Here is a 25,536-nt window from a genome sequence, read left to right as displayed (position 1 = left end):
GAACGGGACAGCTTGTGAACGGCCTTTGGTCTGTGGCGGGCTCCGTTAAGGTAATCCTAAATGAGGCAGTAACTCATCCATTTTACTGCATCTCTCATTATCCCGTTAGCCCTGGTCCAAAGCGATGGGCTGCACATACATCATTACTTAAGTAGCATGAGGAGGAGCTGGATGTTTGGACTCCAACCTGAAGAAAACACAAGTATGTAACTTCTAATAAACTAAGGGTTCCTTTTTTATTGTATTGTTTTTTGTTTTGTTTTTTACAATGACAACAATTAATTATTACTTAGGAATTATAAAGAATTCATTACTTCATCCCAAGACGAAAATAAGACAGGACAGGAGTGAACTGAAAATTGTGAGGAAGACCTCTGGTAACAATTAACCAGAGTTAGATTCTTACATCATTACACATTCATTAGCACCATTGTTAGCACTTCCACTAACTATTTAACGTCAGATCAGTTCATTACTACTGCTATGCGTGCAGCATGGAAACTGTTAATTGTACAATGGCATGGTACAGCTCACAGGAGATCAATGTATGAGAATATTCATACACTCCATAGTAAAAATATTACATGCTTCATCACTGACACAATGGGCTTTGTTACACATTCATTACAAGAAATCCCAATATTGAATGCACTGCCACATGACAATTTCTAACAATTTTATTTAAATAGTTAAATCTGTAAAGCCATCTGATGCAGGCACTAGGGTACAGTTAGTAACCAATCAAGAGTGTGACTTCACACCATCACACTTAAGTGGTGAAACCATGTGATGAGGAGGAGCTTAAGGCGAGCGATGGTGCTCACGATTTCCCTTGCTTTACGTCATGATGGGGCAGAGACGAAGCGGAGGAACTCAATCGGGGCTTCGAGACAGAATGACTTTGGGCAGGGTTGTGCTTTGATTCAGGCATGGCACCAGGCAGATACAAAAGAGAATTACACACAAGGTGATTTACATAGATGGCGTGTGCACAAAGTGGTGTTTATCCAAAAAGAAAGGAACTGAGGAAACCTTTTATTTTTGACTGGAATGGCGCCACACTTTATGCTGAAAATGTAGACGATTCACCGGCCAGTTGCCCTCATTAAGGATGACACTGGCATCAAGTGAGGGAATCCAACTGTGCTTGAATCATCTCTAGCTGCAAAAAAAAAAAGGGGGGGGAGATATGTATGACAGTTTAAATAGAGTCACCGAGTCTGCAGTCATGTCAAAAAAAACTAATTTAATCTGCTCTGACCTTGTTGTAGAACTCCAGCAATTCCTGGTGGCTGAACTCCACAAAAATGTTCTGCTGGCACTAGAGGAAAAGGGAAAAAGAGCAAGAAAACAAGAAGTGAGTAGTGCAGGCAGACCCGTCAGCTCTCCATATAAAAGCTTCTCATAAATTATTAGAGCACATCTGTGCACATCAAGTCAGTTTCCATCAAAGCGACACTGACCTGTTTTTTTTTTTTTGCTTGAAAAATGGGTACATTAATAAAAACAGACCTAAAACAAAAAGGTTCACTCGTTCAGATATAGGCTCTGTTGTAAAGCAGACAACAAGAGAACATGAAAGACAGCATACGAATTACCAAACTGTGACTTTGAACAAATGCCACGTGGAAGCTGCAGTACGCATAATAAAAGAAAAATCACCACCTGTGCTAGCAGTTAGCTGTGAAACTTCATAAACTACACAGTAGTGGATTTAGTTGTGGGGTTGAAGTCTCTTAGGGGAAAGGAATTTGTCAGCCCACATTAATGGCAGGGACATTAATTAGACGCAACATTATCATCCATAATTAAGAGTAAAAGGGGAAATGTTATCTTTAGCAGAAGCCACTGGAGACATGGAGCATATGTAGGTCAGACTCCTCTTGGACAAAGGCAGTACAACGTCATATAGAATACGCTCATCCAAAAACAGTGCAGCTTTGCAGAAAATCTGCAGACAACTGCAGCATGTAATAACACTTGGAAAACAAACAGTGGACTAATTTCTAGCATTATAGTCTTTTGGGGCTGTACCATTTAAGCTCTGATTATATCTTAACGATGTCATCATGCTGTTTGTCTGGTGTACACAACACCTACCTAGAACGTGATGTGGAAGAAGCTGTTTGCTGGAGTCATAGACTTCCCAGACTTAGAATCCCCAAATCTGTGAGAAGCAAAGCATCTGCACACCCTGGCAAGATTTCTCAGTATACCCACACAAAAACATTCTTATCTTCAAGTCTGACACAAGTGTGTCGCAACACACTCCCCTATCTTGTAACGTGGGAGGTTTCTGTCACAAAACCGGGACCTGCGCTGCGTGCACATGTGATGCGCCTTTGACACACCAGGGGATGAAAGCAAATGTGTGTCAGAAATCGAGGGTTAAACCCACCAAAGCACAAAAGAGACCCGTTTGACATATCTAGGTTGAACACTAATGGGTGCGCTTTCCTGCACACCTTAAAAAAATAAAAAAAAAACACCACAGAGGTGATCCTCTGGACTCTGGAGATAAGGCCTGAAAGAGAGGTGTCTGAGCCCTCTCGCCTCAAAGCCTGCATGGAGATGCCGTGTTGAAACGTACGGCGGTGCTGACACTGTGAAAGATGACGTTTTCCCTGGCAGCCATTGCACGGTTCTGCGCTCGACTTCTAAATGGGACGTCACTGACCAACACTTCTTGGGACGGGAGTGCATGACGCTTCCTCCTGACTGAGCAAGTGAGGGACGGCTGACGGGGGGGGGGGGGAAAGGGGGGACTTCTCATTTGGCCTTTTTTGTTTGTCAGTGAAATTCAATACTGTTCCAAAAGGAGAAGAGATTAAATGGCTGAGCGCAAGTTTTGTAAACAACAAACAAACAAACAAACAAACAAAAAATCCACAACACATGGTAGGAGGCATGCACATACGCCTCCGCAATCTTTTCTCCTCAAATGCATAACAATGAGAAATGTATTATATAAAAGTGGTACATGAGACGCTTAGTCATGGGTAACATTGTCTTGAGTATTTTTAGGTCTGGTATTCCAAAAGCTCTTCATAAATAAATAAATAAATAAATAAATAAATAGTATAACATATGGCAACCAGGGTTGCCAGATGCAGTGGCGGCTTAAGACCAAAAAATATCTAAAAATATCGTTAGAGAGCATTGGGTCTTTAACCATGTTAAAACCTGAAAACCGACTACACACTCCTCATACGGTCGAAGAGACTGGAAATAGATCTGATGCATGATGCACGTGTGCTGTATCCGTTCATTCTGAGGACTTAAAATACATTCAAAAAAAGTATTGAATTCTGGATGTTAAAAATACGCCATGCCTGAATGTGAAATCTAATTAGACCAATTCCTCATTCATCCTTTAACTGGCATTAAGGCCTACGTAACAGACCGATATGCCCCCATGCTAAGCAGGTGGGAAAATAAATAAACGAGGGTGGGTAGGTGGGTGGGTATAAACTGAAACTATACATTTCTGTCTTTGATTTGAAGGACAAGTGTTGACCCTGTGAATCTTCAACCAAAATGTTGTCTAAAGCAGAGCTCCCCCAGACATCCTTAATTATGAACAGTGCCCCCCCACCCCCAGGCAATTCCTAGGTTAACTGGTTGCCATGGCCACCGAGCTCTTGGAAAGCCTTTCTGCTGTACTACGCTGTCTGTCTCTGTACAAAATGTCAGTCTCCCTTTGTGTAATTGCCCTGTTGCTCTGAGGAATACATTGTAAACTTTTGTTTCCATGTCAGTCACTGCTAGGTAGTGGGAGTTTCTTGGGGATAATGGTGAAAATTGGGAAATCGTGACAAAAAATAGAACCTGTAAATAACTAAGCTTAAAAGCAATTTTGCAGTACGCATGGTTTGACATTTGAAATATTAATAAAGATGTCTCACGAAAATTGTTTACTTCCCTTCATTTCCGACTGAAAATAGTCAAACATTTTCCCGCTTCTATCTTAATTGAATGGTATGGTTCTCATCAACGAAGAAATGCTAATGAAACATGCTGCACAAATGTGATGAGCATATTGCCTCGGTTTAGTGAAACGCTAATATCTACACGATAAAATATGTTCCACATCCTGTCGAAGAATAGCTCCCAAATATTTGGCCACACACCCTGACGCTTACAAAAGGACAAACACCACAAGAATGCCGACTCCGGCCCAGGAGCGATAAACAAGAAGTCGATCAAGCACGGCAGCCATTCGCCGTCCGCTGAAGCCAACGCCAGCGGGAGAGCCGCGTCAAGCAGCGGTCCGAGGGGCGGCAACGCCCACCCCATAAACACGCTGAGGGCGCCAAGCCAGAAGGTGGGTGATCAAAGACTGCAAAGCCTTGGAGGAACTGGGATCTGTTGCAAAACAGGCGACGGGAGGCCGGCAGGACGCGGACAGGAAACCTGCACGCATTCACGGACACGCTGAGTGGCTGCTCCAGCTATGAGAATAAACAGGAACAGGGATGGGTGGCTTATCTATATGGTTCATTTCCTGTTGATTTCATACAGGACCCCGGGTCCACAGTTCCTTTATTATCAGTCTCGCAGACTGCAAACGCATTTATTTGAAGGAAAGCGCGCGGTACAGAAAATCAAGCTTGGTTGTCGCGCTCGCAGCAGGCGCTCTCTGGAGCAACGGAGACCAGATGTGACGGCAAAAAAATATCTAATAGTTCATGTAGCAGCAGGAGTGCAACCCACCCCCTGCGATTTTCACACCTCTTCCTCCACCGCTGTGGCGGCCTGCAGGCAGTCGGAGTGTGTTTTCATGCGTTCTCGCGCGTTTTTCGGCGCAGGGAGAAAGGAGAAGCCCAAATGCGGACAGCCTGTCGGGGAGGCATCCATCCACCGCAACACTGGATTGGCATTTATTGAAAGCAAGACGGAGTCAGTCCCCAGATGAATAGCATGATCCAATTAGATGGAAGAGGAGTGCATGTCGACATGCCTGGCCAGACGTTCATATTGCCAAAGACAGAAAACAAAATGGCAGCCGTAATTGGGAGGGGGGGGGGGGGGGGCCTGAGGTAATGTCAGACTGCTGCGGCAGGGGGGGACGCATGGCGGGGGGTTTCAATTTCAGTTATGCGTTCTTGTATGGCTCGCTGTAGGATGTCGCCCCCATAAATCAGGCATCTTCTTGTTTAGAAGCAGTGCTAATTTCTTGTTTATAATTAGATTTTATGCTGTGTTTATATCCAATTTGATCCTAATCATCACAGGACAAAAAGTCAGCGTTTATCTATAGGTACACACGAGGCAAATGCGGTTCTATGAACACGCAAATGAGAAAGCAGCCTGTATCATTTGATTTGGTTAATAAAGATGAGGTCACTTAGGACAGGAACAGGCTCGTCGTTATCCCAGCATTACAATGGACCACATCCTGTGTTGTGGTTTTGGATGGCGGGAAAAAATATGGCGCTTCGCTCCGACAGAAACAAGCAGTGTGCACATCCAACCCACATAATATGCATCCACCACCCACCAGTGACGACACGAAACATCTCCCGAACTTCATATTAGTCTGGGCTCCACGCCTTTAGGGCATTTGTCTGGATATTGTGTTTGTGAACGTCTAGAACAAAAAAAAAAAAAGCCTTATTGTTCCACTGAGGTCCTGCTGCCCCCCTTACCAAAAGCTGCCCGAATTCATGTGGGCCAGGGGCGGATTTTCACACGGTTTTCACGCTGCCATTCAGTACAGTACACAGTCAGAGTGCAATAACGGCCCAGTACAAAGGAGGGGATTGTCCCCAATGGCCCCGCGCTCAAAAGCACGTAATGGCAGGCCAGGCCATACAGAGCGCTCTTCATTGCCGGGCACTGGGTAGGCCTCACCTTCCCCACTGGTTCCCCACAAACCAGCTTAGCAGAGAAAAATGAGGAGTGACAAAGGCCTCTTCCTTGACTCTAATAAGCCTAAATAATATGCAGAGAAGCTCCCTCAGTGGAGCTGTGATGAATAGCATGAATAGAGTGCTAAGCACTGGTTTAGCATATGATAACAGTTCAAACAACAGGCCAAAACTATACTACCAGTCATGCATTTCATATCTCTGGATATATGCCGCGATACCTAATAGTATGTTGAAAAATGAGGTGTTCGTTTTTGAACGGCTTAAGGTTGTGTGGTCGTTCTTTTCGAAGCCCCACAAACCATAAAATTCTCTAATAAATCCAGCTACATGATCAAATACTACTATTGATACAAAGTCTAGTGAAGAGCATCATTGCAGCACCATCATGAATACTCATCAAATTGAATTTAACCACGCCAACATTAATCAGCTAACGCAATGTTTTTGCACATTAAACAGTTTACTGCAATATTCCATCTCATTTACAGTGCTTATCTGCTAGTGCCTGCTGGGTTCCAGACGAAAATGAAAAGTTCTCGTCCAAGTTACATCTGCAAGGACTCATGAGCGCTGAATGAGCTGCTTCCATCCTGGAATAGATTATACGGCTAAAAGAGTTTCACAGCTGCTCTGTCTGAAAATGAATAGTCCGTGAGTGATGAGGTTTTTCTGTACTCTCCCCTTTAATGAAGACCATGAGCTTTCACCACGCTTAGCCCCATGCCTTCCTATGGACCATGCCTTCACAGAATGAGCCACCCCCAATTCCCATAGCCACTGTGGTCAGGACTCATTTTCAACAGTTTTCTCATAAGAGCAGTCACTGGTCCACCACATCACAGCCTATCCGAGCCGGGCTGTAATGGTCTCGGGCTGCTTTTCATTTGCCGAGCTTTATGGCCTTTTTAAACAGGTCCCGAAGGGAGCAGAAAGCCTTGCCATATTCATATGGACATGGCTCCCCAACCAGCAAGTTTTCCAGAAGCTTCCTCACTACTTTGCAAATTCGCGCACAGACATAACTGGATAATTACATCTCACACATCGGGTTCAATTTGTAGACATTTTGACATTTATTCTCATATCTCCAGTGGTAAAGAAGGCACGAGACACAAATTAAAGCATTTGAAAATGGGGTCTGATAACAGAGTTTGGAATTAAACTCTCAATTTCTGCCAATAGTTTTGTTCAATGTGACTTTTTTTTTGCATCTATATGATTTGGTTAATACAAATAATATATGATGAAATATTTTCACTGAAATCAGCTGTATATAAAATCTATAAATTATATAAATTACTAGGGAACAACCTATAATTGGGGATAACTGTGCTCCTCCGTGTCCCTTAGAACAAGACAAGGCTTTGAATGAACTCAGAATTTCAGTGGTTTTGAAATTGAGCTCCATGTATCCCACTGTATTTCCATAAATTGGCTGGCACTTAAGACATGCACCTTATTTACTCACAGCCACTTTTCCACAACATTTCTGCTTGGAAGGAGATTTCTGAGGTACCCCTATTATATGCAGAATACTCTGTCATTAACTGTGTTCCATTTCTTTCATCCAGTGGTTTAAGGATGCCGACTTCACAAGTGAAGATTCTTTCCAGCAATTCATTACTGTTTGTTTACTTTCCGATAGCGGCCTCGGAGGACAACCGGCCTGGTTTGTGAGACTTCAAAATATGCAAAGGCGCTCACTTCTTCCAATGCCGTGATGCAGCCGATTTCCATACCGTTGCTCTCGTTGAGGATAAGTCGCCCTCATTAAGCACCGCTCTCATGAGAAGATTAGCAACTCAAGCCTAATTCCAAATCAAAAAGGAGCACTGTGAAAATATGAGGTTGGCAGTAGCGTTGGGAGCCAGGGAAGGGTATGCCGGTTTTTGAGCTTGCAGATGTTCTGATGTCTCAAGCTTGGTCTGGAGTTTTGCATTAATCAGGGTATAAACTCTCTTGTAGTTTCGGTGTGGATATTATGCCAAGACCTGCTGCTGTGTGCTGTAGTGAGGGGAGGGAAAAAATCCTTGTCCTAATTAGAGGGTAGCTAAGAATGTATATCTTAACAGGGCTGAAATAACAAAACAGCGACATTTTAAAAAGCATGATCTTGTTTACATCATATACTGAAGTAAGCTTCTGACACATGCTGTGAGCATGGCACTTTACAGCCAATGCTGGTCTCAGTCTTGTGTCCCCTAGAATCACAGGGTCATGTTTGAGACCAACAACTGTCGAAAGGGTCAAACATTGGTCATACCAAAACACACACCATGATCACACCTACCTGGCTTGCCGCTGCGGGTTTACAAAGCCAATTCCAGAAAGCATGAAACCTTTCTGCTGACCGACTGAGTGCAGATGACGGTTTTTTGCAAGTAGGCCACCGTGTGCCTTGAGATCTGTATGTAATGCCCTATAGCTTGGCAAATGAAACACGGTGTAAATAATTTAGCTTGGACTGCCGTGCGACACACTTTCAGTAAACATGTCTGAAGTCAGGTGCATTAAAACCAGCTGCCGAATGACTGAGCCCCATTGGACTGTCATGAATTATAGAGTCTGCTGACAGTCCAATGCTGTGCGCCCGTCGCAAAGAGCCCCCGTCCTCTTACCAAGCCGCAAGCATTTTTTACTGTTCCTAGCTAATTTATTTAATGCTTGCAGAAGAGCGTCTGACTCCAAATGGAGGCACACCATCGAACCAAAGCTCACAGCAAAGTAAATACTCAAAATGTGGGGGACAGACAGCCTCCAATAAGGTGCTTTTGCACACAAAACTGTAACTAAAAGGATTGCGGCGGCTTTCAATAACACTTAGAGGACTTCCTCTCTGGGTAATTACCAGCAGCTGTTTTTTTTTTCTTTAAACAGTGAATCTTATCTTTTCATTTTGCCCCACACCAGTAGCTGTTTTTTAGGGTTTGAGAGCTTGGCATCTTATCAAGAATTCACACGTTTGCTGCTATCCAGAGTTGACAAGCCCTGTCAAATTTCTGCCCAGCTCATTCCTGCAGCATCACAATAGAGATGACGTATGCATGCTGCCTACATAAAACAGCATGCCCAACAAAGACATCTCTCCACGGTGAGGAATACATTTATATAGGCTTGAGGAAAGGCAACGTGAGCAAGCAATGCAACCTACAGTTAAATGGTAAGCTTCCATTCAATATATATTCATTTCTACAAGTTAATACTGAAACTATACCAATAATTACATTATTAGAGAAGGTGTGTAAATGCAAACACAGATCAATGTAATCTGCGCGGCAACAACAGCGTAAGGAACCGGCAGAAATAACCCTACGCATAAGAACACGTCGATGCTATTGGAAATACTGCAGGTTTACATTTGCAAAGCCACAGTCAAATTGCTGTTTAGTAGGGGGTCTGTAGAAGAGGAGTGGAGGAAGCCGTCACGCTGTAATCCCCAACTGCCATACCCATATAACTTTGAATCAAGCTCAGGATATGCAACAACAACTTTCTGCTCAGGGTTACCTTCTTAAACATATTTACAAGCCACAAAAATATTATGCGGGTCTCTCATTTTTTTCTCTTTTTCAAGCATAACATTAATTTACTATAGGCATGTGAAATATGTACAAAGGAAATGTACAATATGAGTATGAAGTGAAACATTTACAAAAGAAATGCATTAGCTGGAAAGGTAAATAAGAAATGTTTCTGTGACACTTCACCATGTTTGTTTATAGTGTGTACTTCTCAGCTTGCCTGAAAGGTGCTTACAAAAAGATACGGGGGGGAAGAAAAATAATAGCATCCCTAGAAACACATATACAGAAATCACAACGTGGCTGTGTAATGCTTAGAACTCAGCTCAGTTCTGAAAATTGAAAGCATCATTGGGGTGATAAGAGAGTAAAAGACAGGGTGAAAACATTTTTCCAGCTGTCTGACATAACAGTTGTATGCTATATTTTCATTTGAGAGAGGAATAAAGTCCACAGCCTGCTATGAATAGAATAAAAGTCATGACTGAAACGATTCATGCAATTAAAACAGTGAATACCCCCTCCCATCAGCTGTCTGAGAATTACTAAGTCCCAGCCAGTATTTCGGTGATAGTCCCTCAAGATATATAATTGTGTTTATAACTCAGGTTTACTATATATCTCTCTTCAGTAACTAGTTTTAACTAACTTTTTTCCCCTCTTGGCATAAATTATATAACAGTGAGGCTTGTGAACCCTAACCCTAAATCTTCCTAAACAACTGACAAGCGCCAAGTATCGTATCTTGATGAGGGCGACATAGCTGTCTGGATCAGCTGATAAATAGTAAACCTTAAAATCAAGCTACAAACAACACTGCTGCTACAGACCAACATGCCTTTGTCTAGATCAATCAAAGGGATAACTGGAAACTCAAGAGCCCTCGGCAGGTAAAATAATGATATGAAAATGCCAAACAAAACAAAATATGCCGTCCTGATGCTCTACTGGTGTATGACCAAATGTTAAATTAATTTTCATTCCGTAAATGGGACAAATCTAACAGCCTTATTGTGCATTTGTCAGTGGTCTCCAGGTCTTCTGAGGTTGGAATCTTAAAGGAGCACCTGCACAGATGTGGCCTCTAATCCCTGCTTATGTTCTGCACTTCTCGCGTGAGGAGATCAGTCGTGGGCTTTGTCTGCAACCTCACCATCGCCCTAAAGAATGTCTGGGAACTTTAGACTCCGATGCACCCCCCCCCCCCCCCGGCAGGTGCAAAGACGGTATCTGGCCTCGTTTATTGTCTTTCAAAATCTCCGCTCTGCCAAGCTTAAGAGATCAGAGCCGATCTGCAGGCCAGGCGTGTGCTTATGTTTTGATAGACCTAATAATGCATGGAAACCTGCAGTAAAAATAATAATGGCGGTACGTCGTGAAACGTTTACGGAGTCATTCTGCTATGCACTGTTTTTCAGAGGCACGGCAGAGTTCAACAAAAATAATAATAAATAAATAACCCACTTAAGGCTTTTATCCTCATAGTGCTATGGTAAGCATCAAAGCCATTACACAGCATTGATTATAATGGAGAGCAACAGCAGCATGTTAAGCACAGAAGCAGAGCAGAGCAAATTCACTACAATCATACAGTAGCGAGTCCCAGACTGCACGCTGTACCAAGGGACGAAGGCGAGAAGATAAAATGCAGCAGGCTGAACAGCAAACCAAAGCAGAATTTTTAGGTGCTGCTACGCAGAAACATGGGGGATGAAGAATGCTTTTCTTGTTAGGTGTCCCCTCCCCAAGAATGATGTCCGGGTACCCATCAAAGCTCATCAGGAGTGCCAAGGCGCAGTTGGCAATTTGTGTCTGATTTGTGCGCTCAATATAGTAACTTTTTTTTCTGACGCTGTACCAGGAGAAGACTGTTTGGACGTGACCGAGTTAAACCTGCAGTAAATGAGATATCTGATCATTCCTGTCGGACCCGTTTTGGTTTGATGTGACACTTCTAAAGCGAAGCATCCAAGAGGACACACCATGCCAATGTGGCAGAAACCCCTTCCCCATGGTGCAACTTCCTATAGATGAACTACAGTGGGGAGTGACACTCTCCGTCTAAGATTCATCCAGCCGCATCAAGACCGAGGCTCGAGCTCCGGTCCTGATCGCACATGCAGAAGAGAGCAGACACAGGCAAATCTTTGCTTTAACTATGGCCGTGGCAGCGTGACGGTGCATCTGACTGCACGGGTGCGCCCTTTTCTATCCATCAGGACACCTGATTTTAGTCACAAACGGTGGGTTTTGTTAACTAACAGTAAACCCAAGGTTAGCGGTTCACAAAAGACCACTGATTGAATCGTGAGGAGATTACACATCTCTTCAGTATTTCTGAACTCAACCCTGCCCAAATATACAACACTTGAAATAATCAAATGATTATTAAAAAAAAAAAAAGCATGAATACAAAGAAAATACTAAAATGTATCAAACAAAATTAGCTAGCAGTTAAAAGTGATTGATTTCAGGGCTGCAATGAATTCAGTTTAATTCAAATGTGTTTGCACAACATTTCTTAGTCACAAAGCGGATTTACAGAAATCATCTTTACAGACAATCCGGCCCCCGGCCCCTAAGGAGCAAGCCAAGGCAACATGAGCAAGGAAAAACTCCCTGAGAGCAAGATAATAAAAACCTTGAGAGGAACCAAGGTTCACAAGGACAGCCCATCCTCCTCCAATCCACACCAGACAGTAGTAAATTAACAACACAGAACTTTTTCCAGAACCTTAAACTTAAAATGCCAATATTACTGCACTAAACATTTTTAGCCCATGGCTAAGGTTAATTGATGCCCATGAAAATGCCACTTGGAAGTAAACATATCCTAAGATGAATAAATGCAATAATATATGAAATATATTAAATACAATTAAGTTATTAATGCATTAGGCAGTTTAAATTTAAGATTCTGCCAATGTGTGGAACTTAGTTTTTGTGCCTCGAATATTTAACACTAAAGCCATTACTACACAGTGAAACACACAGCCCTGTACCTCACCGCATAAAAAATGATCTAGTGTACCTTGTATTCAACTTAATTGAGATCATATTCTGAAGAGACCTAGAGGAAGGAAGATCACCAAAATGAAGCTCATTGTGAACGTGCAATCAGCTATCCGTCTACTGATTGGCTAACTCAGTATTATGTAGGTACCATTTGTAGAACTTTTCTGGTGAACATTCAATAGCAGAAACCTGTTTTATGAGAGGTGGAACACTGCCTCAAAATAGAAACACGGAAGCCTGGCCAGATTTTTTTTTTTTTTTTTTAATCCACCCGCGACGTGCCGTAGAAGGCCGCCCCATGAAAACGTCCCATGAGAACGCCACATCTGCTACCAGTACGAGAACAAGTGAATGCAAGAAAGCTTATGATTATACCCTCATAAGCACTGCATGCCATTCATGGTATCTATTTATACACACACCGACTCATGCTGCGATAAAAAGACATAAAGGAGAATATACAAGACGCCTCACTTGTGCGTGCACGCGCGTGTGTGTGCACGCGTGCGTTTCATTGTTGGTTTGGTTTTTTTCCTCAGCTAGTAAGTAAATGTTGACAAGAGAAAAACGGCTGGCAGAAATACGATGGGTCTCGGGGAGTGGACGGACTGGGAGAGAACAGTAGTGCAACCTTCTGTACGTTTGGAGGGAAAACATTCAGGGGATAAACAAGACCAGACAGTAACGGGAAATGTGGCGCCTTTGCGCAGTCCTGGCAAACAGCGAAGCAAAATTAACATTTTTGTGCATCTCTGGGGCAACTCCATGAAAGTCAAAAGAACAACTGGTGCAGGGGGTGGGTGGGTGACATTTAAAAGCCAACCCGATCAAATGTTTATAAATATTTTAGTGTAGAATATGAATATTCTATAATAATTCATATAAATATACATTAATTAAAATCTCCAGAAGTGCCTGCAGAATATGATAGCAACAGCTCATACAATAGCAACAGCATTCTGACTGACATGTTTAGGCTGTTTTAAAAGGAGCGAAATAAAAGCTTCAGCCAAACCTGTGAGAAGAATATGTTCGCATTTCAGACATGCATATTTAAAAGATTTTGTCTACCCAGATACGCAGCCATTACATCTTCCTAAAATGCATGGTATAAATGAAAAATCTGTGCAGAAAGGCATCTTAACCTAGGCACTTGTTTTAACATTGATTAAAACTGAAAACTCCCAAATCGCCTTCTCCGATAGTGGCAATAAATTAGTGAATAAATGAATGAATGAATAAAGCAACAACAACAAAAAAAACAAAAAAAAAAAACAAAGACCACTGCAAAAACAAAAGAATAAGCTAAGATTGCTGGAAAGCTTCTTTTGACAGCCTGAAATTCACGGAAGCCGAGTGTCTCATCGGCTCTGCTGCCATCAGAAGGCATGCTGTACATAACAGTGGCACGCCAAATTCCTCCTCTGATAAAACCAGTCCTGTTGTCCATTCTGAAACACTATAGCTGCGCAGAGAGAGAGGCTCATGGGCTGCTATTCATAGCAACAGAAACCTCTCTTGTGTGGCAACTTCAGCGATCGCCTAGACACCCTTTTAGATCCCTCTGGTATGTCGATGCTGCAGCCCCCCAAGAACTAGAGGGCCTCGTCCATTATACTGTACGGCTTGTGGGAAAGAAGAGGCTTCGAATGGTCAGGCTGCCTACAGCCATATCCAAATCCAACGCAATTAGCCAGCACAAGGGTTCAAACGGATTGGCAGGCGAAAACAAACGGTCTCCCCGTCCACCTGCGCAGATGCCGATCAAATGCATCATCAGCAGCAGGAAACAAAGCTGTGGCTCACTGCCAAGAAACTTTTAAAGCACCGGGATGACCGGCTTGCATGGACGCTGAAGATACTGCTGGGTTTGGGGAAAATGCATCAGCAAAAAAACAGGAAAACAAAATCCCAAATCACGTCAAATACTAGGTGGAGAAAATTGATCTAATTCACTAGTTTCCAGCAAAAATTTGGATCTTGCAACCAGGCCGGATGCAGCCGTACATGAATCGAGAAATGAAAGAGTATCGAAATGCTCTTTCATCAAAATTACGTGGTTCAGCACTGCACTGATTTATCTGTGAAACAAGAACAGCAGTACAAGTGGATTAGAGCCTGCACTGATTGAGACAGTCAGTGTACAGCCAAATTCTGTTTTGTGGCCAAAATCTGATTTGCTTGCACGCTGATCAGTATGCAGACAAAATATGCAATAGATTTGAGTTTAATTCACAACTACTGAGCCTTTCTACACTAGGTCTTCTCACAGTGAACTGTGGCCACCCCCAAAAGAATGGAATTCAATTTTTTTTTTTTTTTTTTTTTTTTAAAGAAAGAAGTATTGAGCGTTGCCACGAATAAAGATGTGACATCATGCACGGATGCTTGCCACTAGACTATGGTGGCAAATAGAAGGATAAAGGACGCTACAAAAGGCCCCGGCTGCAGGAGCCCTGCGGAGAACGCCATTCGGTCTCCCTGGCAAATGGACATACAGAATTCTTGCAAGGAGCATCCTTAAACAAACAGAGCGAGACCCAATGAAACAGGGGCTCTACTGTTCCACATCCTAGTTTTTCTACAGCCCCCTGTCCCTTTTTGGGTTTGATTCAGGCACTAGATGATAGAGTTATTTTTATGTTAAAGTGGTGCCAATTAGAACTTCATTGCTTGGTTTCTCATGTACAAAGAGGGTTCTTTTTTTGTTTTGTTATTGTTTTAGGGTTTTTTGAGGTTTCCCCAAATGTTACCACATCGGTTCTGTCTATTGCTGTGACGTGTGAAATGCTTTGAAGAGGTTCTCAAATGAGATCACGGTTTTTATTCGCAAGTTAAAATATGAAGTTTAATTACATTCTATAACTCTAGGTGGTAATCAATGGGGTCACCGCCTTTACCAGTGAGACTTTCAACAAAGGGTTTAGGCTCCTTCGTGGCGGAACCCAGAAAAACAAGCAAGAACGGCTTTCAAGTCAGATGCTTTGATGGAAGCCGTGCAGGTTTGATGGCAGAATTAGTTAACGCCTTGACGTTAGCAAGGCGGATAACAGCAGCAATGCAGATGGTGACCTAGGCCATCACAACTCAGTATTAGACACAAGGAGCCTGCGAGCAGCAAAAACGAGTGTGAAGAAAACTTAAACCCTCGTCACTTCTCTGATTATTCTTGGTCATCCAAAGCATCTTTACGATGAGGGGAGCATTTTGCAGACCCTACCCATGTTCTGTTTGGTGGACAGAGATTAACGAAGCCTCATCTCCGAGGAAAAGGAAACGGGAGGAAAGCTCGGAAGTTCAGGGCAATATCAAAGAGCCTGCCACTTTATTCCTTAAGGAGCAGCCCACGGTGAACTGGCTATGACGAGAGTGAGCCCATGATGAGATGAGAAGGAGGAGGCACCATGCTGATGAAGCACCTCTGCCCATCTAAGGTGAATTCTCCAGAGTTGGTTGGGTTTCAGATCAATGCCATACAGATGTCCTGTGTCACCTCTCCTGCTTCTGTTTCATTTCACAAACGTGACTGTTGGCCATGGTTGTTACATTTTCCATGCAATACATAATACTTATAGTGGGGCACAGAATTGCTGTGGCGAGCGATACTCCAGCTATTTAAAATACAAGCACGCAGTCCAGTTACGAATTATCCAAACATTGAAACAGAGTGTTAATTTAAATGGGAACAAAATGGGCAACTTGGCACTGCAATGACATAACGGTGAGTGTCAGAGAATACGAGGGTGTCTAATAACCATTTTCACCCATACCAGAGTGCCGTCACATGCTGCCCCTGAAAAGACACAAAATCACCAGGTATAACAACTTTGCTGCAAAAGGCATCACACTGAATACACAAAGGAAAAAGGTATTCTAACTCTGTGAATATCCGTTTGCACAGGCAAAGAAGCAACATGCGTTCCGCTTCACTTCACTCGGAAACAAATCGGTGTCCACTTTTTTTCTTTTTTGAATTAAGAGTTTAACAGATTGTTAATTTCTACATGAATGCTTACGATCATCCATCATCTGAACAGCTGTCACTGAAGCAATTCTCCCCAAAGTGACACACAAACTTTCTTGTAATTCAGTTCCGAGCTCTGAGCTTTTTACAGACACACTGAAAAGGCTGGCTTCACTTATGATGGAGAACAAAATATTTTAGTTTATCTCTGTAACTCATAAACTTAGTTCAACTCACTAGTATAATGTAATGCATGCAAAATATAATAATAATAATAATAATAATAATAATAATAGTCATGATGAATCTGAGCTTTAAAATTGCGATTGAAACTTCAATTTGCAAGGGAAACATTTTTAGTTTAAAGCAATTAAGAATCAGGTAGGACATTCCTTACCGAGTTTAAACTCAAGAAGTAGTTCAGCCCACAAGAGCCACATGACCACCATGTGACATGTCAACTGTCCTCTTTTCACTTTGGTTGAGAATTTTGAGGAAAAAACCAAAACCAAAACAAAAAAAACCCAAACACTGATTTGAGAGAGCACCTATACTGCCTAGACTCCATTTAAACTGCACACATTTCCACTTCTGACATGTGGCAACAGTGCCCCCATTTGAGACAATGAGGAAAAGGCCAAGTCCCTCCCATTTGCTTGGCTTGCTCGGGGTCTTAGAGCTGCTCTTATCCAACAGAGGCCTGTGTGGATTTACTGTAAGGGGAAAAATGTTTTCTGCATATTCTCTTAGAACTGAAAAAAGGCAACATATAAAACATGTTTGACTCACTGTGAATACATTCAAATATGTTGCTGTCCAAAAACAAAGCAAAAAGGTTACATATTATACTTGAAAGGAAGGAAGGGGGAAACTGCAAATACCTCATGCAAATACCATGCTACCTAGGGAGAGGAGAAAGATTATGTTTTTGTTGTTGTTTTTTTTTCCCCTTTAGATTTTTGGTTGATTTGCAAGCTAGGATTATTCCTGGTTCCTGGCTATTCAGACCACCGAGGGTAAACAAAGCTCCCTCAAACTGTGCAATAATACCCAGAGCGGCTAATCATAGCAGCCGGGGCCCTGAGGGCAACTTTAACAAGCTCTCCCCTTCCACGGCTTCTGCCGTCACGCCGGGATGGTGAACCGGGCCCGGATTTGCATCAGCTTCACAGCTGGCGCCGATCCTGGGAGATCGTGGCTAAGCAAACATCTCCTCGGTGTGAAGAGGGGCCGGCACGCTGGACGGACAGGAATAAGGAGCGGGAAGGGTTTCACCTCCAGCTTGTCCTCGTCTTGGACTCCCAGGTCCAGCACCGCGTGAGGAGCCTTTAGCTTGGCCTGCGAGGATCGAGCCATCTGAAGGTTAAACTGCCAGCCTATGTGCTCCAGCTAACAGGGGAAAAGAACACATGGTATTACACAGAGGAACGACGCACCCGGCCACCCGTCATCAAAAAGAAAACTCTGAAATCGGCAGCAACAGAGCACCTGCCTTTGAACATATCCGTAATATAAAACCGGAACTCAAGTATCATTTTAGCAGAGAAAATGCCACATTCTGATTACGCTGCTACATGCAATTATTGTGATTTAAGGCTCTGTTTTCATGATGCAAAACGCAATGTCCTATCGAATGCCACCACATTACAAAATGTAAAGGGTATGTACAAATGACAAGCAGTATTTTTATGCAAGTGCAAGTGTGTTATGCACAAAACTGTTGTATAACGTGGAATACATGCCACTCTACACTACCAGGGTGAATGGGGTGAATAATCAGTGTTACTCATCTTGTACAATTCATGCATTAAACACGATGGCTAAACACAAAAAACATTAAGGAAGTGCCATGAAGAGTTTACAAAAGACAAGACAGGTGCTTGCATGCCAAGTGAAAATATTTGAAACCGCATTAAAGGTAGAGAGAGACCATGCACCCGAATTTAGCCCTGAAAAACTGAGTAAACGCAATACGATGAAAGAAAACAGTGCATCTATGTTGTATGTTTTCAAGCAGTCTGTAAATGCTACAGAGCATTAAGTGTTATGAGGTTTACATCTCTCATATCCTCTTCTTATATACGCCATATAATGGTGAAGCCAGTTATGACTCATTCCATACAAGTCTTTATTTTAATACGCTGTCTCAATATAATATTATAATCCTGTGATAATCCTATTAATTTAGGATCTTAACTACATATCCCATCACCCACTGGGGCAACCATGCATTTTGAGCATGCCTTTTGATTTTGCCTGATGCTATGATGAGTAAACCAGATTACGCTGGGCTTTAGTTACTACAATGAAAATAGACATGGTCCACGGAAGTCTAGTCACAAAGTGAAAAATTGCCTTTGGCTTTCTCCAAAATACAGATTGCAAATTTTTTTTGGATGCAACCTCTCATCCTTGAATCACAAATACACAAAAGGAATGAAACTACCAAAATGCACTTGGCACCATTAAAGCACCAATATGGTGCAGCGCTAGGCTTAAGATATAGAGACAGGTTTTGTGCACTCGTGAAATTACAGTTCAAGGTATTGTGACATTAAAAGGCACAGTGATGAGGCCCGAGTGAAATGTCATCTATAAGACGAGACCTCAACATTACATTTCTTTGTGGAGCTACTTGCAACTGCCAAAGCATATCCTAACTGTAATCGTCTGCACAGAGAAATTCAATAAAACCCAATAGACAGCAAGGTTTTTTTCTGTCCTTGGTAGAACGTGGTAGGCACATATGAAGGTACTGTGAATTTCACAATTTCAAAAGGGAGATTCATCAGCCACTTGAAGGATTAAAAAAATGCCCCACATGTCTAAGCCATATTTTTATTTTTATTTATATATATATATATATATATATATATATATATATATATATATATAGCAAACTTATCTACACAAGACACACACCAACAATTATTTAAATCTAAAAAACATTTCAATAGCTATTATAAACTGTTAGCTTTGATGTTGCAAGCCCCTGACTGGCATAAACCCAAATCAGACTGAATCCTTTGATGTAACAGCCAAAGACTGTGACAGGATAATATGCTGTGAGGTTTGAAATCATCTCGCCTACGAAGCTCTTAGAAGTTCTAAGAAAATTGAGCATTGTTAAAAGGATTTCTTGAGCGGGATAAAACATCATGTGTCAACCGCTTGTGTTTGGTCTTTGTGTTTTGTCTATTTGTCACAAATTAATCCTTCTATTAAACTGAATGATGCTCAATGTCCTGCACATCGTGGGCAAAATGTATGCTTACACACAAATGCAAAAGGTGCTGAGCTATGTAATTTTTAAAGAATCACTACAGCACAAATGACATTTAGCAGCTGAACACATATTCAAACTTGCTTATACTAAGAATGGTATGGATGTAGAATAAGAACAAACTGGCATCGTAGATCAACTGACCAACATTTCAATCAACATAAATAATGTCTACAAAAATTAATTTTAAAAATAAAACTAAAGGATTTTTTTTTATAGTAAAACAACTGTTTTCTTAACCAGTAAAGACAACAATATAGCATTCAATAATAATGAAAAATCAACAAGTCTTCAGTAAATTGTGAGTATTTTGTTATATATTCTTCATACTCATAGAAATAAGTGCAGAATAAAGGACTGTTGGAATGCTACTACACAATCAACCCCAGACCAAGGGGGTATATGGAGAGGATGTGGGAACTGTAGAAGCTTCAAAAAGCTCAAGGACCGCTCCAGGTCCTGACATCATCCATGCCTACTGGCTGAAGAAGCTAACTGCACTTCCTGCGCATGGCAGCACAAATGAACCAGCTGCTAACAGATGGAATCCGCTCTGGCCTTCAGTTAACCATTCAGACAGTCCTGACCTAGAAGGACCCCCAGAACAGGCTAATAACCTGCCTCTACAAAACATGGAAGATCCTGTCGAGTGTTACTGTGGATAAGCTGAGTAGGCACATCGCTCAGTACATGAGTAGGGTCTAGAAAGGCATTAAGAACACCAGAGGAGCCAAGCACCACCTACTGGTGGATAAAAGTCGCTCAAGGCTATAAGATCATAAGATCAGACAGACCAACCTGTGCAGCACCTGGATAGACTACAAGAAAGCCTATGATTCAATGCCCCACACATTCATAATGGAATGCTTGAGGCCATATAACATCAATAGGACAATAAGAGTCTTCATCAGGAACTCAAGTGGACCTGTGGAAGACAACCCTTCAGGGTAACAGCACGAGTCTAAATCAAGCAGGCGATTTACCAAGGAGATGCCCTGTCCCTACTGCGGCTCTTTAAAAGGTCTGACCCCCTCAGTGAGATCATTACCACTGACACCGGCTATGGAGTGGAACAACCATCAGCCACTTCCTCTTCATGGATGACATCAAGCTGTATAAAAGAAGTGAACAAGATATAGACTCACTAATCCATCTCACCAGGATATACCGCAATGACACCGGAATATCATTCGGACTGGATAATTGTGGTTGGTGGTTACAAGGAAAGGCAAGGAACTGATGCAACCGTACTACCAGAAGGTGATTTAACAGACATTTAAGACAGCAACAAGTAACTTGGAATCCCACAGGCAAATGGGAATACCTATAAGGAGTGAGGGAAGTCCTGAGAAGTCAGCTGAATGGGAAGAACAAGATCCGGGCTGTCAACACCTACATCTATGCTCTACCAGTCATCAGATACATCACTGACATAATAAGCTGGCCAAAGGAGGAGACAGAATCCATTGAAAAGACAAGGAAACTCCACACAATACATGGAGGATTTTATCCCAAATCGAGCACTCCAAGACTGTAAACTAAGGAGAAGGAGGGGGCCGAGGATTTGTAAGCCAGGATGAAACAACCAACCTCCAGGAGTACGCCAGAAAAATAGCCCCAAGTGATGAAGTGCTTAGTGAGTACCTCAGACAGCAGAAACACGAGGAGGATGGAAATAAGGAGGAACAGGGACCATCATAGGAGGATAAACCTCTGCACGTTATGGTGTGTACCACCAGCAAATAGTTGAAGTGGCAGATGTGGGGAGGGGGGAGGAAAGGGTGGACTGAAAGACAGCAAGAAGGCATTAATCATGGCAGCACAGGAACAAGCTCTGAATACAAGATCAATAGAGACTGGGATCTACCACACCAGGAAGGACTCCAGATGCAGGCTGTGCAAAGATGCCCCTGAGACAATCCAGCACATAACAGCAGGATGAAAGATGCTAGCAGTCAAGAGTGTACATGGAACAGCATAACCCAGTGGCTGGCATAGTACACAGTAACATCTGTGCCGAGTTCAGGCTTAAAGTTCCAAGGTCAAAGTAGGATACACCCTCCTAAATAAATAAACAAACAAACAAACAAACAAACAAATAAACGGACATCCTGCATCTGGGGTCCTGCTTGGTGTGGTAGAGCTCAACTTCTACTGATCTCATGATTAGAGCTTGTTCTTGTGCTGCCATGATTAGTGCCTCTGTGCTGTCTTTCAATCCAGCCTTTTTCAGCCATTGGTAGGATTTCTCCATATCGGCCAATTCTACTATCTGCCAGTGGTACATACATGATGGCCCATTTCTCCTCATTTCCATCCATCCATATGGATATACACACACACAAACACAAATTTAAAATATTTTTTGATCAGCATCCTAAATGTGGCATTTCAAACCCTCTCCCCTTCTAGTTGATTCTAATTATCTCTTGCTTCTATAACAAACATGGAAATATGATGACTGCTGTTGCAATTTTCATTTATGTTCTTAGAGTACTGATCAATACGTTTTCACTGGTTTGAAAATGGGAACACATTTAAAGTTACTCTCATATAATTTCAGGTAAAATAACCTAAGTATCAAGAACTCACCTTCTTGGGGGCAAATATTCTTTGTCTAATCTTCTCTACCATGTCAGGGCCAGCCGAGGCCCAAGCCTGACAGAACGCCTCCGCTTTGTCTGGGGAAACATGTATGTTTTCAAGCTGCTGCTTCAGTGATGGAAGCTTAACATTGTGATACACAGCCTGCATAAACACAAACAAGGGCACAACGAAGTGTTTTCACCCATCAGTCACCTTACACATTCAGTAATTATGCCTTCTAATTAGAGGAACATATGAGGTTAACATTACATAACAATATTGCTAGGAGAACTAGGTCCTTCTTACGATACTGAATGCCTTAAATGTGAAAATGCTAAATGAGTAGACAATGTGCTTTACATCTATCACAACACACAGCTACAGAAGAGATCATGATCTAGTATAATACCAACCTGTTCTAATAAGAATGACGTGGTTTCCAGGACAAGGTGAAGGGCTTGTTTCTCCAGAGCCAAGGCAGTCTGCAATTTCTGCTCTTCATCTTCACTAAAGGAGCGCTCTCCCTAAACGTAAAGAATTCACAAATGCAATTTAGGCATAAAAATAGCATGTAGGTACCAATAGTCAGTCTAAATACAGCCCATGTACGTTACATTACAGCTTCATGTCACAATATTAAGTAGCAAAAATGTAAGCATACACCTAATTTGTCTACAAATAAAAGCACTGCTGTTTAGGGGAATTGTGCAGTTTTGCTGCTCATACCTTGAGATGCAGCTTCTGAAGAATGCGACTGAGAAGTCTGGAGAACTTACTGGAGTCAACGGCATTGATGTAAGTTACTGCCTCTCTGATGCTGTGAAGATAAATAAGGTTCGCTAGTTAGGGGTCAGACCGATTCAAACTCAACTCACCTATCAGCAGGGAAGCATATTTTATGTCTAAATGCTTCTATGTATAGATTTTTTACATAGTAATCAGGAGGTTTGGATTGCTTTTGGGGGTGAAAACACAACCTAATTGCACACCCGCTGTTCAAGCCACCAGACGCCGAGCGAGCTAACTTTAAGCTAGCTAAACAACTAACAAGCAAACGCAATTAAAGTGATCAATGACGGTTCGCTGCATTTTTTTTATCCTTAAACTTCGGTTACCTCTGTGTGTCTTTGACGATTGAAGCCATGGTGGCGTGTCGGTTAGCCGTAACCTGGCAATCTTAAAACCGAGGCCCCGTCGTGTTTGGCTAACAGACGTATTTCCTGTTTAGCAGTCTGGCGTCCGGTCGTGTGACGCCACTTCCGAATATAGGCCGCAGTTCTTGAATTATTCTTAAAATATACAAAAGCTAAAACCCGTCTTATGAAATTAAAACAAAATGTGGATACAGCCAGTATATTATGTAGTAAATATTCTGAGACCTTTTTATTAACAATACTGTTGATAATTATATTTTAGCATGAAAAAATATTATTTCGTATTTTGGAAATTATAGATAAGCAAGCTCATGTCTTTATAATAAATCTTATATTTAAATGTATAGCATTTATCATTCGGTTTATGCAAGCTTTTAAGATAAATATTTTTTTATAGAGTGGAAGAGATTTAACTTTAAAAACTAAAAGCAATTAAAACTAGGCTAACATTTTTATGTAGTATTTTATTTCCCCTTAGCGATATTTACATGTTCGGGTATGTGTTTGTATTGTTGTTTGCATTACATAGCCAATGTATCGCTTTGAGTAATAAACAAAATAAAATACATATACAAATAGAAATCTTCCCGTTCCAAACGTTTCTCCTAAATATCTATTTCTTTAAGTCGTAATGGTACTCAAACCACTATAATAATGGGTTACATAAGGAAAGGTTTTTAACTAAAATCAAGCCGTTATGTACGCCAGAGATAGAAACACGGGATAATGTCTCCCTCTGGTGGTTTCCACGGAAACCATGTCATCTTTTTATTTGCACTTGAGATTATAGTTGCAAATCGCTTAAAGGTAGAACAGTTGAATGAAGGTCGTTTGAGACACATATCTTAGGACACACACAGTAAAACCTCCAGTACTGAATTAACACCTGCTCTGCTGTTATAACCATTACGGAGTTCGTTTACGTTCAGGTGACATTACGTGAACGCTGGAGGTGTTAATTCAACATTGGGGATTTTGCTCTGCACTCAGGATAAGGATAACCACCTATGAAGACACGAATGGACTATTCATGGATTTTTCTCTTAGAGGTACCTGCTCAACTAGAACTACCCTAATGGGAAAATCTGCAAAAATCTCAGAAAATCCTGTAGGCACCAAGAGACGTCGTCTAGCGCTAATTCACGTAAACACTCCTATTAATTACTCCTATTAATAAACAGCATCATAACTTTCAAAATGTGGGTGTCCTTCTGTTTTTTGAGAATTGTCCATTTCACAAACAATGTTCAGATAAATAAGTGGACAGATTTTAGAAGTTGGTTTAAAACGGTGAGCCTGTAAAGTTGGTATAACCTAAAATAAGAATATTAACAAATAAATCAATGTACAGATGAAGATTGTATGTAGTGTGCATTTTCAATTGGAAATATTTTTGTAAATAATTGAATAATATTAGTCATTTAACGAATTCGAGTGAAATAACTACCTTAACAAAATCATGCAATATAACAAAAGCCATTTATGAAGTAATACGTTTGTGGAGATGAGAAAGGCAAAAATTGTGTACAAAAAAATAGTAATCCTACATAATGTCCCATTTAAACTGCTTTAAAGCAGTTTAAATAAATGAATGTACACCATGTTGTCAAGGGAACAACGCAGTGCAAAACGTAAAAGTGATTAAAATGTGCAATACCAGATCTACACTCACCCAGCAGTGTGGTTTATTACTTATGTGAAGTAGGTCACATACTAAAATTTTGATCTTGGTTACAGCCCTCAGTCAAGGTCCTGTCATCTTCCTCCTTATGGCCATGGTCTTTAAATAGAACTTGATTATTTAAAAATCCACTTTAATATAGTAGAATAATTTAATACTTTCTGCCACCAGCCAACAAGGTCAAAAATAACCATCTAAATCCTTCTCAGTTGTGGCTTTGGAAAATATTTTTGCTTTTACATTCTTTTTGTTATACACCAAATGATTTTTAAAAAAATATGCCCTACACCTGAACTTATTGGCATTCTGCTTCCTTTAAATGTAGTAATGTGAAATACTATTTTTATATATATATATATATATATATATATATATATATATATATATATATATATATATATAAAATAAAAATAGTTACAAACAAAAATGATGCATTACTTTATTTTGCTGTGAAAAGGA

General features: G+C 41.4%; 1 protein-coding gene across 3 annotated transcripts; it reads right to left on the bottom strand.

Annotated features, from left to right (window-relative positions):
* Positions 1 to 207: 207 nt before the first annotated feature.
* On the bottom strand, positions 208 to 25,410 carry commd10 (COMM domain containing 10). Of its 3 annotated transcripts, XR_003409949.2 has the most exons (8): positions 23,358 to 25,410; positions 22,969 to 23,059; positions 22,656 to 22,766; positions 22,249 to 22,404; positions 17,649 to 17,762; positions 1,262 to 1,321; positions 1,033 to 1,162; positions 208 to 916 (listed from the first exon to the last, which is right to left on the bottom strand). XR_003409949.2 is itself a non-coding variant. In XM_026999751.2 (7 exons), exons 1-7 carry the CDS (start codon positions 23,384 to 23,386, stop codon positions 1,124 to 1,126), a joined length of 600 nt encoding a protein of 199 aa, XP_026855552.1. In that variant the 5' UTR covers positions 23,387 to 25,410; the 3' UTR covers positions 208 to 1,123. The 3 variants fall into 3 exon arrangements, 2 of the variants coding, with proteins under 2 accessions (XP_026855552.1, XP_026855553.1); XM_026999751.2 differs by having other exon boundaries at positions 208 to 1,162; XM_026999752.2 differs by lacking the exon at positions 17,649 to 17,762 and having other exon boundaries at positions 208 to 1,162.
* Between the last annotated feature and the right edge of the window lie 126 nt (positions 25,411 to 25,536).

Source organism: Electrophorus electricus, chromosome 23 (genome assembly GCF_013358815.1).
Source record: "Electrophorus electricus isolate fEleEle1 chromosome 23, fEleEle1.pri, whole genome shotgun sequence".
Taxonomy (NCBI): Eukaryota; Metazoa; Chordata; class Actinopteri; order Gymnotiformes; family Gymnotidae; genus Electrophorus; species Electrophorus electricus.
Note: the sequence above shows the minus strand (reverse complement) of the source record. Positions and strands in the feature narration are given on the sequence as shown.